The sequence below is a fragment of the Dendrobates tinctorius genome, unplaced genomic scaffold (genome assembly GCF_039654945.1).
Source record: "Dendrobates tinctorius isolate UK_male_01 unplaced genomic scaffold, ASM3965494v1 ptg000158l, whole genome shotgun sequence".
NCBI classification, from domain to species: domain Eukaryota; kingdom Metazoa; phylum Chordata; class Amphibia; order Anura; family Dendrobatidae; genus Dendrobates; species Dendrobates tinctorius.
The window spans coordinates 28,075,476-28,089,050 of NW_027361825.1; the positions used below are offsets into that span (position 1 = coordinate 28,075,476).

At 42.2% G+C, this 13,575-nt stretch overlaps 1 protein-coding gene across 3 annotated transcripts in view; it reads left to right on the forward strand.

Annotated features, from left to right (window-relative positions):
* LOC141052013 (cytochrome P450 2C8-like) overlaps positions 1-13,575 on the forward strand; it is a 191,140-nt gene that overhangs the window by 141,094 nt on the left and 36,471 nt on the right. For 2 of the 3 annotated variants that reach the window (XM_073549183.1, XM_073549181.1), the window contains exons 7-8: positions 8,601-8,788; positions 10,407-10,548. In XM_073549183.1, coding sequence (XP_073405284.1) covers positions 8,601-8,788; positions 10,407-10,548 — 330 coding nt within the window. The remainder of the gene's footprint in view (positions 1-8,600; positions 8,789-10,406; positions 10,549-13,575) is intronic. The other variant, XM_073549182.1, reaches the window with a different exon arrangement.

A 13,575-nucleotide genomic window follows, 5' to 3' on the forward strand; every position in this document is an offset into this window, starting at 1 on the left:
CTGTATATAATTTAAATAAACCAAAATTGATTAAAAAAAAGATAGGAAATTTCAGTTTATTTTATAAGGGAAACAAGAATTTTCAAAAATTCAAGGTACCGTATATACTCGTGTATAAGCTGAGATTTTCAGCCCGAGATTTTCGGCCGGGGAAGGGGGAGCGGGGGTGTCAGATCATACTCACCCTTCTCTGCAGCTCCCCTGCTTGTTCCATGTTTGTCGGCGCTGCTCTCTTCCTGCTTCAGCTGTCAAATGGCACCCGCTCATTAAATATGCGCATGGGCAGCGATGGAGGTGAGTATATAGTTTTTTTGTTTTTTTTTGTAAGGGAGTCAGGGGCAGCAGCAGCATAACAGGAGCCACTCACTGTGCAGCATAACAGGGGCCACTCACTGTGCAGCATAACAGGGGCCACTCACTGTGCAGCATAACAGGGGCCACTCACTGTGCAGCATTATCTGGGCCACATACTGTGTAGATAACTGAGGCCACTCACTGTGCACCCTCGGCTTATACACGAGTCAATAAGTTTTCCCAGTTTTTTGTGGCAAAATTAGGGGGGTCGGCTTATACTCGGGTCGGCTTATACTCGAGTATATACGGTACTCAAAGGGACTCAGATACACCTTGTATTAGACATAAAGGGCAGCCTCATACACATTATTTTCAAATTGTCATATATTGGTCCTCCTAGACTAGGCTATGAACTTTAGAGGGTTATATACCAAGGAAATGTACTCCAGACCACGGAATAGTCTATAGGTGAGCAACATAATACCAATAAAATCTTGAACGAGTTTATTCAGGCTTATATAGCAACAAAATGTACCCAAGAAGATGTAATACCTTTTGGATGAGCAATATAATACCAATACATTTTTACACAAGTTTTTTGAGGGTTATATACCATTGAAATTTACCCAAAAATATGCAAAAGTCCATGGATGAGCAATATAATACTGATATATTTTTTAAATCATTTTTTTGAGGATTATAAAACAATGAAATATATCCAAAAAGATGTAATACTCTATACATGAGCAATTTAATACCGATAGATTTTTAGGCAAGTTTTTTGAGGGTTATCTATGAACTAAATGTACTCTAGACCACAGAATAGTCTATGAGTGACTAATATAATACAGATAAAATTTTGAACAAGTTTTATTCCAAGGGTTATATACCAAGGCCCTGTACTCCAGACCACGTGATAGCATATGGGTGAGCAATATAATATTGATATATTTTTAAAGGCTTAAAGACCAGTGAAATCTACCCAAGAATATGTAAAAGTCTATGGATCAGCAATATATTACCGATACATTCTTTAACAAGTTTTTTGAGGGTCATATACCAAGGAAATATACTCCAGACCATGGAATAGTCTATGGATGAGCAATATAATAGACACATTTTTGAACAAGGTTTTTGAGGCTTAAATAGCAATGAACTGTACCCAAGAAGATGTAATACCCTATGGAGGAGTAATGCAATACCATTACATTTTGAACATGTTTTTTGACAGCTATATACCAAGGAAATGTTCTTCAGACCATGGAATAGTCTATGAGTGAGCAATACTATCTATCATGCACTTCCTAAAATACAGGGTGGGCCATTTAAATGGATACACCGGGGCGGGCCATTTATATGGATAAACCTAAATTAAATGGGAATGGTTGGTGATATCAACTTGCTGTCACGTGTACCTGTGCTGTGTGACACGACCCGCAGGCCGGTAACTAAAACAAGACAAAAGTGTCATGTGTACCTGTCCTGTGAGACACGACCCACAGGGCGGTAACTGAAACAAGACAAGGGTGAAACACCGGGGACACAGTTACAACGGTGGGCCCTGCAATAGGGAACGGGGACGTGGCGACCTCCTGCACTCCCCTGAGGCAGTGTCACTGAACACTCCTAACGTTCCCTATACAGGCTCTTCACCTGTCACCGAGCAGGATACCTGAATCCCTCACTATCCCTGCACCTATCCCTTACTAGGGAACTGGATAGTGCGGATACTGGTCCCACTGCTGTACTAATACACACGAAGGAAAAATACACCAATTGGGGAAAACACCAAAACACTTATCTTTTCTCTGCTGCAGTCACCAGGCAGCAGAGTTCATCACCGGATTAACTTTCAGCAGTGGCTCGACACCTCAGAGCCAGCTGCCACCTTCACCATCTTTCTCTGCTGCAGTCACCAGGCAGCAGAGTTCATCACCAGATTAACTTTCAGCAGTGGCTCGACACCTAAGAGCCAGCTGCAACTTCACTGTCTTTCTCTGCTGCAAACACCGGGCAGGCAGAGTTCAGCACCAGTTTCAGCAGTGGCTCGACAGCTCAGAGCCAGCTGCTCACTTCACCGTGGTTGGAATCCAAAAAGGACTTGCTATCACCAACCCTTGCTGATACACCATGTGACCTTATACAGTGCCTACAAGTAGTATTCAACCCCCTGCAGATTTAGCAGGTTTACACATTCGGAATTAACTTGGCATTGTGACATTTGGACAAGGGCGGCACGGTGGCTCAGTGGTTAGCGCTGCAGCCTTGCAGCGCTGGGGTCCTGGGTTCGAATCCCACCAAGGACAACATCTGCAAGGAGCTTGTATGTTCTCCCCGTGTTTGCGTGGGTTTCCTCCAGGTTCTCTGGTTTCCTCCCACATTCTAAAGACATACTAATAGGGAATTTAGATTGTGAGCCCCATCGGGGACAGTTATGATAATGTGTGTGCAAACTGTAAAGCGCTGCGGAATATGTTAGCGCTATATAAAAATAAAGATTATTATTATTTGGACTGTAGATCAGCCTGGAAGTGTGAAATGCACTGCAGCAAAAAAGAATGTTATTTCTTTGTTTAATTTTTTTTTAAATTGTGAAAAGTTTATTCAAAGGGTCATTTATTATTCAACCCCTCAAACCACCAGAATTCTGTTTGGTTCCCCTAAAGTATTAAGAAGTATTTCAGGCACAAAGAACAATGAGCTTCACATGTTTGGATTAATTATCTCTTTTTCCAGCCTTTTCTGACTATTTAAGACCCTCCCCAAACTTGTGAACAGCACTCATACATGGTCAACATGGGAAAGACAAAGGAGCATTCCAAGGCCATCAGAGACAAGATCGTGGAGGGTCACAAGGCTGGCAAGGGGTACAAAACCCTTTCCAAGGAGTTGGGCCTACCTGTCACCACTGTTGGGAGCATCATCCGGAAGTGGAAGGCTTATGGAACTACTGTTAGCCTTCCACGGCCTGGACAGCCTTTGAAAGTTTCCTCCCGTGCCGAGGCCAGGCTTGTCCGAAGAGTCAAGGCTAACCCAAGGACAACAAGGAAGGAGCTCCGGGAAGATCTCATGGCAGTGGGGACATTGGTTTCAGTCAATACCATAAGTTACGTACTCCACCGCAATGGTCTCCGTTCCAGACGAGCCCGTAAGGTACCTTTACTTTCAAAGCGTCATGTCAAGGCTCGTCTACAGTTTGCTCATGATCACTTGGAGGACTCTGAGACAGACTGGTTCAAGGTTCTCTGGTCTGATGAGACCAAGATCGAGATCTTTGGTGCCAACCACACACGTGACGTTTGGAGACTGGATGGCACTGCATACAACCCCAAGAATACCATCCCTACAGTCAAGCATGGTGGTGGCAGCATCATGCTGTGGGGCTGTTTCTCAGCCAAGGGGCCTGGCCATCTGGTCCGCATCCATGGGAAGATGGATAGCACGGCCTACCTGGAGATTTTGGCCAAGAACCTCCGCTCCTCCATCAAGGATCTTAAGATGGGTCGTCATTTCATCTTCCAACAAGACAACGACCCAAAGTACACAGCCAAGAAAACCAAGGCCTGGTTCAAGAGGGAAAAAATCAAGGTGTTGGAGTGGCCTAGTCAGTCTCCTGACCTTAACCCAATTGAAAACTTGTGGAAGGAGCTCAAGATTAAAGTCCACATGAGACACCCAAAGAACCTAGATAACTTGGAGAAGATCTGCATGGAGGAGTGGGCCAAGATAACTCCAGAGACCTGTGCCGGCCTGATCAGGTCTTATAAAAGACAATTATTAGCTGTAATTGCAAACAAGGGTTATTCCACAAAATATTAAACCTAGGGGTTGAATAATAATTGACCCACACTTTTATGTTTAAAATTTATTAAAATTTAACTGAGCAACAAAACTTTTTGGTTTGTGAGATTTATGCATCTGTTAATAAATCCTGCTGTTGTGTGAAGTTTGAAGGCTCTAACTTATTTGCATCTTATCAAACCTGCTAAATCTGCAGGGGGTTGAATACTACTTGTAGGCACTGTATATAAAAGGGAGTGGTCACATAAGCAGGGAAAACAACAGACATGTAATTACACCTACGGCCACTGGGGGCAAAAACCCATATTAAGTCCCCAAAGGCCTGAAAAGGAAAAAAAAGGGTTTAAATGAGGGAATCCCAAATCTGACACAGATCCAAGAATTGGACTGTGACACTTCCTGTATGTGGCATATTAGTATATGGGAGGGGGAAAACTGTTCAAGATGGGTGTTGACCATGGTGGCCATTTTGAAGTCAGCCATTTTGGATTGCATCTTTATAAATGGCCCACCGAGGTTTAACCATATAAATGGCCCACCCTGTACAATACCGATACATTTTTGAACAACTTTTTTGTGGCTTTTGTACCACCAAAATTTACCCAAGAATGTGTAAAATTCAATGGATGAGCAATATAATAGCAATATATTATTTTTTTAATATGTTGTTTGAGGGTTATACAGTGGGAAAAAAGTATTTAATCAACCACCAATTGTGCAAGTTTTTCCACTTAAAAAGATGAGAAAGGCCTGTAATTGACATCATAGGTAGACCACATCTATGAGCGTCAAAATGAGAAAACAAAAAAAGAAAATCACCTTGTCTGATTTGGCAAGATTTATTTTGCAAATTGTGGAGGAAAATAAGTGTTTGGTCATTACCAAAAGATCATCTCAATATTTTGTTATATATCCTTTGTCGGCAATGACAAAAGTCAAACATTTTCTGTAAGTCTGCACAAGGTTGCCACACACTGTTGGTGGTATGTTTGCCCATTCCTGCATGCAGATCTCCTCTAGAGCAGTGATGTTTTGGGGCTGTCCCTGGGCAACATGGACTTTCAAATCACTTCAAAGGTTTTCTATGGGGGTTGAGATCTGGAGACTGGCTAAGCCACTCCATGACCTTCATATGCTTCTTACTAAGCCATTCCTTTGGTGCCCTGGCAGTGGTGATTGGGATCGTTATCATGCTGAAAGACCCATGCATGTTTAATCCTTAATGCCCTTGTTGAAGGAAGGAGGTTCGCACTCAAAATATGACAATACAATACATGGCCCCATTCATTCACTCATGTACATGGATCAGTCGTCCTGGTCCCTTTGCAGAGAAAAACCCCCATAGCATGACATTGCCACCCCAATGCTTCACAGTAGGTATGGTGTTCTTTGGATGCAACTCACCATTCTGTCTACTCCAAACACGACGAGTTTTGTTTCTACCAAACAGTTCTACTTTGGTTTCATCAGACCATATGACATTCTCCCAATACTCTTCTGGATAAACCAAATGCTCTCTGGCAAACTTCAGATGGGCCCTGAAATGTACTAACTTAAGCAGGGGGACATGTCTGGCACTGCAGGATCTGAGTCTCTGGTGATGTAGTGTTACTGATGGTAGTCTTTCTTACGGTGGTCCCAGCTTTGTGCAGGTCATTCACTAGGTCCCCCGTGTGGTTCTGGGATTTTTGATTACCGTTCTTGGGATCATTTTGACCCCAAGAGGTGAAATCCTGCGTGAAGCCCCAGATTGAGGGAGAATATCAGTGGTCTTGTTTGTCTTCCATTTTCTTATTATTGCTCCCACAGTTGATTTAATCAAATCAAGCTGCTTGCCTATTGCAGATTCAGTCTTCCCAGCCTAGTACAGGGCTACAATGATGATTCTAGTGTCCTTCACCATAGTGGAGTTTGGAATGTGACTGTTTGAGGTTTTGGACACGTCTTTTATGCTGAGTTCAAACCGGTGCCATTACTACAGGTAATGAGTGGAGGACAGAGGAGCCTCTTAAAGAAGAAGTTACAGGTCTGTGAGAGCCAGAAGTGTTTCATGTTTTAGGTGACCAAATACTTCTTTTCCTCCATAATTTGCAAAATAAATCTTGCCAAATCAGACAAGATGATTTTCTGGATTTGTTTGTTTCATTTTGACTCACATAGTTGTGGTCTACCTATGATGTCAATTACAGGCCTCTTTCATCTTTTTAAATAGGATAACTTGCAAAATTGGTGGCTTATGGGTGTTCGGTCCGAACATTCCTACAAGGAATCTGACCCCTTAGACTAGCATTTCTTCTGCGGTGTTGCTATCAGTGTGTCAAGCGTGGGAGAAAAGGGTTGCATTGACAATCCAAAACAATGGGCAGCACTTATAAAATGTGTTCAAAGTGGTCATAAACTTGTAAATAACTCATGAAAGAATAAAGTTATGTTAAAACCAAACACACCATTGCTTTTCTTGTGAAATTTACAATAAGTTTGATATGTCATATGACCGTCATCCCATTGGAAAAAATAAAGTTGAATCCAAAATGGTCAACTTCAAAATGGCCACCATAGTGTTAGGCGTCGAGTTTCCCCCACTGCACACGGGGAATCTCAAGCGATATCCTCTGCGGTCCCCCATTCTTCTGCAGTCGCAGAGATTCCTACTCAGCAGAGACATTGGTCCCAGCGTCTTATCCAGGCTAATACTATGCGTCTGGTTGCTGCTGCTGCTCCACCAGGCTCAGCTATTGCAGCATGCATTAGTCAGCGGCAAGCAGACGCTCTTGGGACTGAGTCCAGCTTTTATCCATCTGAGCATGCCCGTGAGATGACCGCTCATTGGTAGTCAGAGGTCACATGCTCATGTCCTCAAGCAGCTCGGATTGGGCAATCAGGAAGGTCCTGGAAGGCTGCGCCTATAAAAGGATCGCACGGCTGTGCACTAGTATAGACCATGTGGAGTGAGTGTTGTATGCATGTATGAATGTCTCTGGTGAATGACTCATTAAGAAACCCCTACCCTTGATACGCATGTGTTATGCAGCCTTGCCTGTTAGCACCCAGGCTGAGGTTCTGGTAGGAGGCAGAGTCAGAGACTGGTATTAGCGTCAAGAAGTGGCTTGTCTATACGCCACGGTGCACTTGGACTGCACTCCACGGTAGCCAGCGTCAATTAGTGGCGCCCGCAGGTGCGATGCCACACGCTTAGTAGGTCTAGAAGGACTCTGACCCCATGTCCTTGGGGCAAAGTTCTATGACCATATACTGAGCGCTCACTTTGCCGAGCTCTATGAGCTTTAACAGGCTCCGGCATTTATGTTCCGCGGTAGTGCGGTTCTGTGAAGAAAGAGTCCACCTCTGTACACACCGGGTGACGTTAACCCGCATGTGTTCCCCTCTTATACCGCCATATAGCGTCCGCCATTAACAAGCAGCAGTTTACCATCTCTGCACGGTGGACCCCGGGCTGTGAACGCACCTTATTACCATCTTTATCATTTGGTACATTCCGCCAGCCCTAACACATGGTCACTGCCCATCTCGAAAAGTTTCCCTTCTCCCATACACTAATGTGCCACAAACAGTAAGTTGATATTACCAACCATTCCCATTTTATTTAGGTGTATCCATATAAATAGCCCATCATGTAGCCCTTTGGCGAGAAATGTAACCCAGCTACATTTTTTAACACTTTTCTGGAGTGTTATATATCATAGAAATGTACCCTAGACCACTAAATACTCTAAGGTTGTGAAATTTAACCCAGCAAAATTGGTTAACACTTTTTTGAGTGTTATTTATTACAAAAATGTACTCCAGACCACAGAATAGTGTATGGGTAGGAAATGTAAACCAGCCAAATTTTTTAAACTTTTTTTGTATTGTTATGTACCACCAAAATGTAACAGAAAGCACATAATAATCTATGGATGATTAACCTAATCCAGAAATGTTTTTCAACCCTTTTTGTGAGTTTTACATACCACCGTAATACAGTAATAACCGTGTCAAGCTGTTAGGATGACTCATTGAGTCCTTAAAAAAATTAAAACGTTAATAGTTTGAAAGTGTGGTTGAAGTAATTATACAGTCCTAAAAGCTTTGCAGAAAGCATAAAAAAGCATTAAAAAAATTAGCTGGATTACAATTCTCACCCATACAGTATTCCATGGTATTATCAAACACTACAAAAAAGCGTTAAAAATTGACTGGATTATAGCTGTCATCCTTACAATATTCTGTGATCTGGGGAACATTTCCTGTGATCTATAAAAATGAAAAAAAGGCATTAAAAATTTTTGCAGGCTTAAATATCTCAACCATACAGTTTCATGTGTATCACCGAGCATGTTCGCTCGTCCCTAGTTAATAAATAATAAAATATTATCATAGCTTCAAGACGTGTTACCTCTATTTTTTTGGTCCTAGTGTAATGAAATTTTTCCCAGACCTTGGTTTTTGGTAAAAAGAAATACTAGCCTAAAATATGTTCTTTTTTTCCATTTTGTAAATTTCAGAGAAGATCCACAAAGAGATCGATAATGTAATAGGGAAAGATCGCTATCCATCCATAGAAGACAGGAGTAAAATGCCATATACAGATGCCGTAGTCCACGAGATACAGAGATTTGGAGATATCATCCCTTCAGGACTTCCCCATTCCGTCAGCAAGGACACAACCTTCAGAGGATATCACATTCCTAAGGTGCAGTATGTTTTTCTTATCCACCTCACCTGACAATTTTTTATGGTATCTGTTTAGAGTTTTGTGCATGCCACTGCAAATTTTTCGCCATAGTCTCACACCCTTTTAACCCCTTTCCAACATCGGGTGTAATAGTACACCAATGTTGAACTCCCTCCCTTTGATGGGCACTCCAGTGGTGAGCCCACATCTTTCCCGGCACATGGCAGCTGTTTTGAACAGCTGACATGTGCCTGGAATCGCAATCCACCTGCAGCTATTAACCCATTAAATGCCGCTGTCAAACGCTAACAGCGGCTTCTAACATGTGCTTCCGGCAATGTCGCTGGAAATCTGCTCATCGGTCACCCCCTTCACGTGGTTGCGGGTCACTGGTGTGTTGGCATGACAACAGAGGTCTCCTGGAGACCATTATGGTTGTCACTGCCAGCTTGTTGTGGTCGGCGCTCATGGCAAATGAGTAATTCAGCTACATATAGGCGAACTGATCATCGCCTGTATGTAGCTGAGCCGATTGAGTTGTGGCAGCTTCTACTCTCCCATGGAGACTATTGAAGCATGCCAAAAGTAAAAAAAAAGTTATAAAAAACATAAAAAATAAAAATATATAAAAGTTCAAATCAACCCTCTTTTACCCCATTCAAAATAAAGCAATAAAAAAAATCAAACATACACATATTTAGTATCACCGCGTTCAGAATTGCCCAATCAATAAAGAAAAGGATTAACCTGATCGCTGAACAATGTAGCGAGAAAAAAAAGTCAAAATGGTATCATTAAAAACGACAGCTCGGCATGCAAAAACTAAGCCCTTATCCAACCCGGGATCATGAAAAATGGAGACGCTACGAGTATCAAAAAAGTATCTGGAAAGAGAAGTGATTTAAACTTTTACTTTTTTTATTTTCATATTTTTTCAAACATTTTTTTCTTTTACTATTAACTGCATTTTTTAGTCCCCTTATAGGACTTGTACCTGTGATTATTTGTGCTACATACAACAATGCCACTGCATCGCTCTACTTACCAATAATCATTGTCTTCTATGAACACCAATCTCAAGCTGACTTTCTAAGGAGTACCATCATGATAAGGCTAGGGGTCTTCAGCAGCCCGCACCTTGTGATTACATCATGGGGCACCAATGGGCGCGTACAACAGTGGGCCTCCCTGCCATCGCACTGTCAATTTTGCTGTCACAGATTGACAACCACATAAGACAGGTTAACAGCTGTAGGTGGAGCTTCATTCCTCCTGCAGCTGTCAGAGGCAGTTAATGATTAATCTGCGATCTCCTGCCAGCATAGATGTGAGCTTAGCTCATATATCATGAAGGGGTTTATCTGTGTTTAATCTTAGATGCCTCCATTAGAAGCAAAAAAAAAAGATCACATACTCGCTACTATCCATATTGCATATGTTGTTTACTGCTCTACTGCAATCAATAGGAAACTGCATTTAGCCTTTAAATATGTATTAAATTTGATGTGAAACTTCTATATGAAAAAGGTGTGCTGATCTTCTCAATTTCTTAGTTCAAATATATCAACTACCAACTAGATCTCACTTTAAACACTTCAGTTTACTACAGCTACACACTTTATATATTTACTTTCAGGGAAGTTTCGTGTTCCCAATCCTAACGTCTGTCCTAAAAGACCCCAAATATTTCAAAAACCCAGAGGAATTTGATCCTGGACACTTCCTTAATGAGAAAGGCGGCTTAAAGAAAAGTGATGGATTTATGCCATTCTCTACAGGTAACAGATTAGTATATGATTATGGAAAATATCTGTAAACTGTGACTGAATTTAAAGGAGTTGTTCAGCCTTAGGCTACAAGTCTGCAGTCCTTCTATGTGACTGCAGACTTGTGAATCCTCAAGCTCACTTCCTCTTGATGCTTGATTCGTCAAGACAGATAATGAAGCTAGCACTTATTGGGTGCAGAGATCGTGTGACATAATGTGATGAGAGCTTTGGGAGAGCGAGTGACGACCTTGCTGGAACTGTGTCGGTACTAGAGTAGAATATAAGTGTTGAACACAAAAAAGATACACTAGGGCCCCAAAAAAGGAAGATTGTAAGTGAGAAAAGCAGCAAAGCAGATGTACAGACCTGTGTGAAAAATCTGTAAGGACAGAGCTTAAAAGTAAATAAAAATATCTGCTGTGCTAAACACTCACAACAAACTGCACTTTGAGTATAAAGTCAGAAACCAACATATATGACATATGGAGATCACTAACATGCATAATACTGGATAAGATAGATAAATAAATACTGAAAAAGGAAGGACTATTTTTGTTATTTGTTATCCAGAAAAAACTAACATAGTAGAATAAAGGTTAATTTGACAGTAATATAATAAAAAATGCCTTAGAACGAATATTACCTGTTTTATCGTTCTCCGCTGCGGATTAGAAAGTCCCTATATTCGTAACCAAAGACAAGTACAAATATTAACTAGACACTGTTAGTATAAATGAGGAGTTTCCTCTTCATTGGTGGTGCAGCATGTTAGTAGCAGTATAACAGCCAATGCAAATATACCTTAGAGAGAGTCTTGTGTGGAGATCGTATAGTGACGAATGCTGTGGAAAAGGACGACTGTGTGTGTGGGTCCAGAGGTCCAGAAGAAAGATGCAGCTGCAGGCCGGTGGTGAAACAGCGAGACCCGAAAGAACGAGAGAACCTGCTTGTGTAGAGCCAGGGGCGCTCCGGCCGGTAACATCCCTGGATACCAAAATCCAAGATGGACGGCGGCAGTGAGAGGACGTGTGACGTCACAGAAATTATCCATACAACTTTGGCTAATAAATCTAGATTCAACCCAATAAATGAATATTCTACAGCCTTCACTGCCTTTGAGAATATGGTCACAGGAGAAATTAGAAAAATGAGAAACAAAAATCACCATCAATACACACAAAATTTGACCAAAAAGAACAGCAAGCAATCATCCTCCTTCAAAAAAATAAAGATATTATTATTAGTGATGAGTGAGCATGGTTCGCCACTACTCGGTACTCGCACGAGTATCGCTGTACTCATGGTACTCAGCGAGCACAGAGCATTTCCTGGATTATTCGACGTGAGCTCGGGTCCGCATCCTGCATATTTGGCGCTCTTTAGAGCACCAATCAGCATGCAGGGATTGTCTGCCACGCACTGTAATGCTGTAAGGGAGGGACTGGACTGTAGTCGTGACCTAAAAAACTGCTATATCCATGTCCAGTCCATCCCCTACAGAAAAATGTACTCTTCTCTTCTGCATAGCTTCATCTCCAGAATCAGCTTCCTCTGGGCACTTTCCAGGTGATAAAAGTCCCTCTTCCAGGCGACCCCCATCAATGGAGACACAGTCCAAATGAACTTTAACGCTATCTTTACTGAGTACTTCACACGTTACATCCACAGTTGGTACTTGTGACATTTACTTGATTCCTCATCTGCTATGACACACAGTGGCCGTGGGTATCGTGTGCTGCAGCACTTGAACGTTGCATGGCTGCCAAGCTGTCCGAGCCTATAGCCCATGTGGACACTAGGGCACCCTGGCCCCATCTGACCTAACTTCCTATGAGGACCCCGCTAACTACCCGACAGCCCCTCCTACTCTTAACCCTCTATGAACGTCCTATTAGCTATACCTAAAAAGCCCACTAGTATGCCTCGTCTAGTGGCCCACAACAGAACCACATTTACTCATGACTATGTAAACTATATATTAAAGTGCCCTCCTCTAATGTCCCCAAAAGGATGCACTTACTTACCCTAACTGTACATGCATAACAGGTACACCATGTAAACTATATATTAAAGTGCCCTCCTCTAATGTCCCCAAAAGGATGCACTTACTTACCCTAACTGTACATGCATAACAGGTACACCAGAAATTATGCAATAATATAATACAGAAACACAAGACAATATGTTACAGCTTTCTACACAATGGTAACGCATACACGTGGCAATACCATTAAAGATGAGCGATAATACATATTTCTATGTAGCAGTACCACAGGCGTTTATCATAAACATTATCATTTAGCAATATGTATACAATAAGATGGGAGGGACAATCCGAGGAAGGGAAGCAAGAAAGACATCATATCTCACTCCCTTACAATGCCACAGCCATCTTTGTTGTGTTTCTACAGTGATTGGTTGGCCGCACATCAGACCTGGTGCTGCCTTGCTCGGACCAGTCGCCACCAGAATCAGACAGTGTAGGGAGAGCTGCTGCTGAGATAGGGAGAGATTTGAATCCACACATCCAGCTAAACCAACAATCCTAAGGACTAATTACTGGGTATATAGATGGCAGTGCTAGGTAGGCAGGGAGTGTATGTGCATATATACATATCAGTGCAAGGCATGCAAGCACTGTATGTGGCTATATAGATATCAGTAGCAGGCAGGCATTGTATGTGCCATACTTCATTGCATACATCAAGAGGGTCCATTCCATTACTGTCTGCTGCTGCTGCCTATTACATATATTGACTGTATATACATAGTCTCAGGTACCAGTGGACAGGAATAAATTTTTTGGCATCTTAATCCTGATTATTTTATTCTACAGCAATCCAGAGCCCCCTATTTTTTCCTCCATTTGCTTACACAGCAGAATGCAGCCAGAGCCTTTTCATACTACAGCGTGAAAATCCAGCTATTTTAAACGGGGTTTATTCAGTCGTCCATGACAGCACCACCTGAGAGAGGGGATTCGCCCTCTAGGAACAGGACATCCTACAGATACATAAGGGCGGCACCTCTCCCACG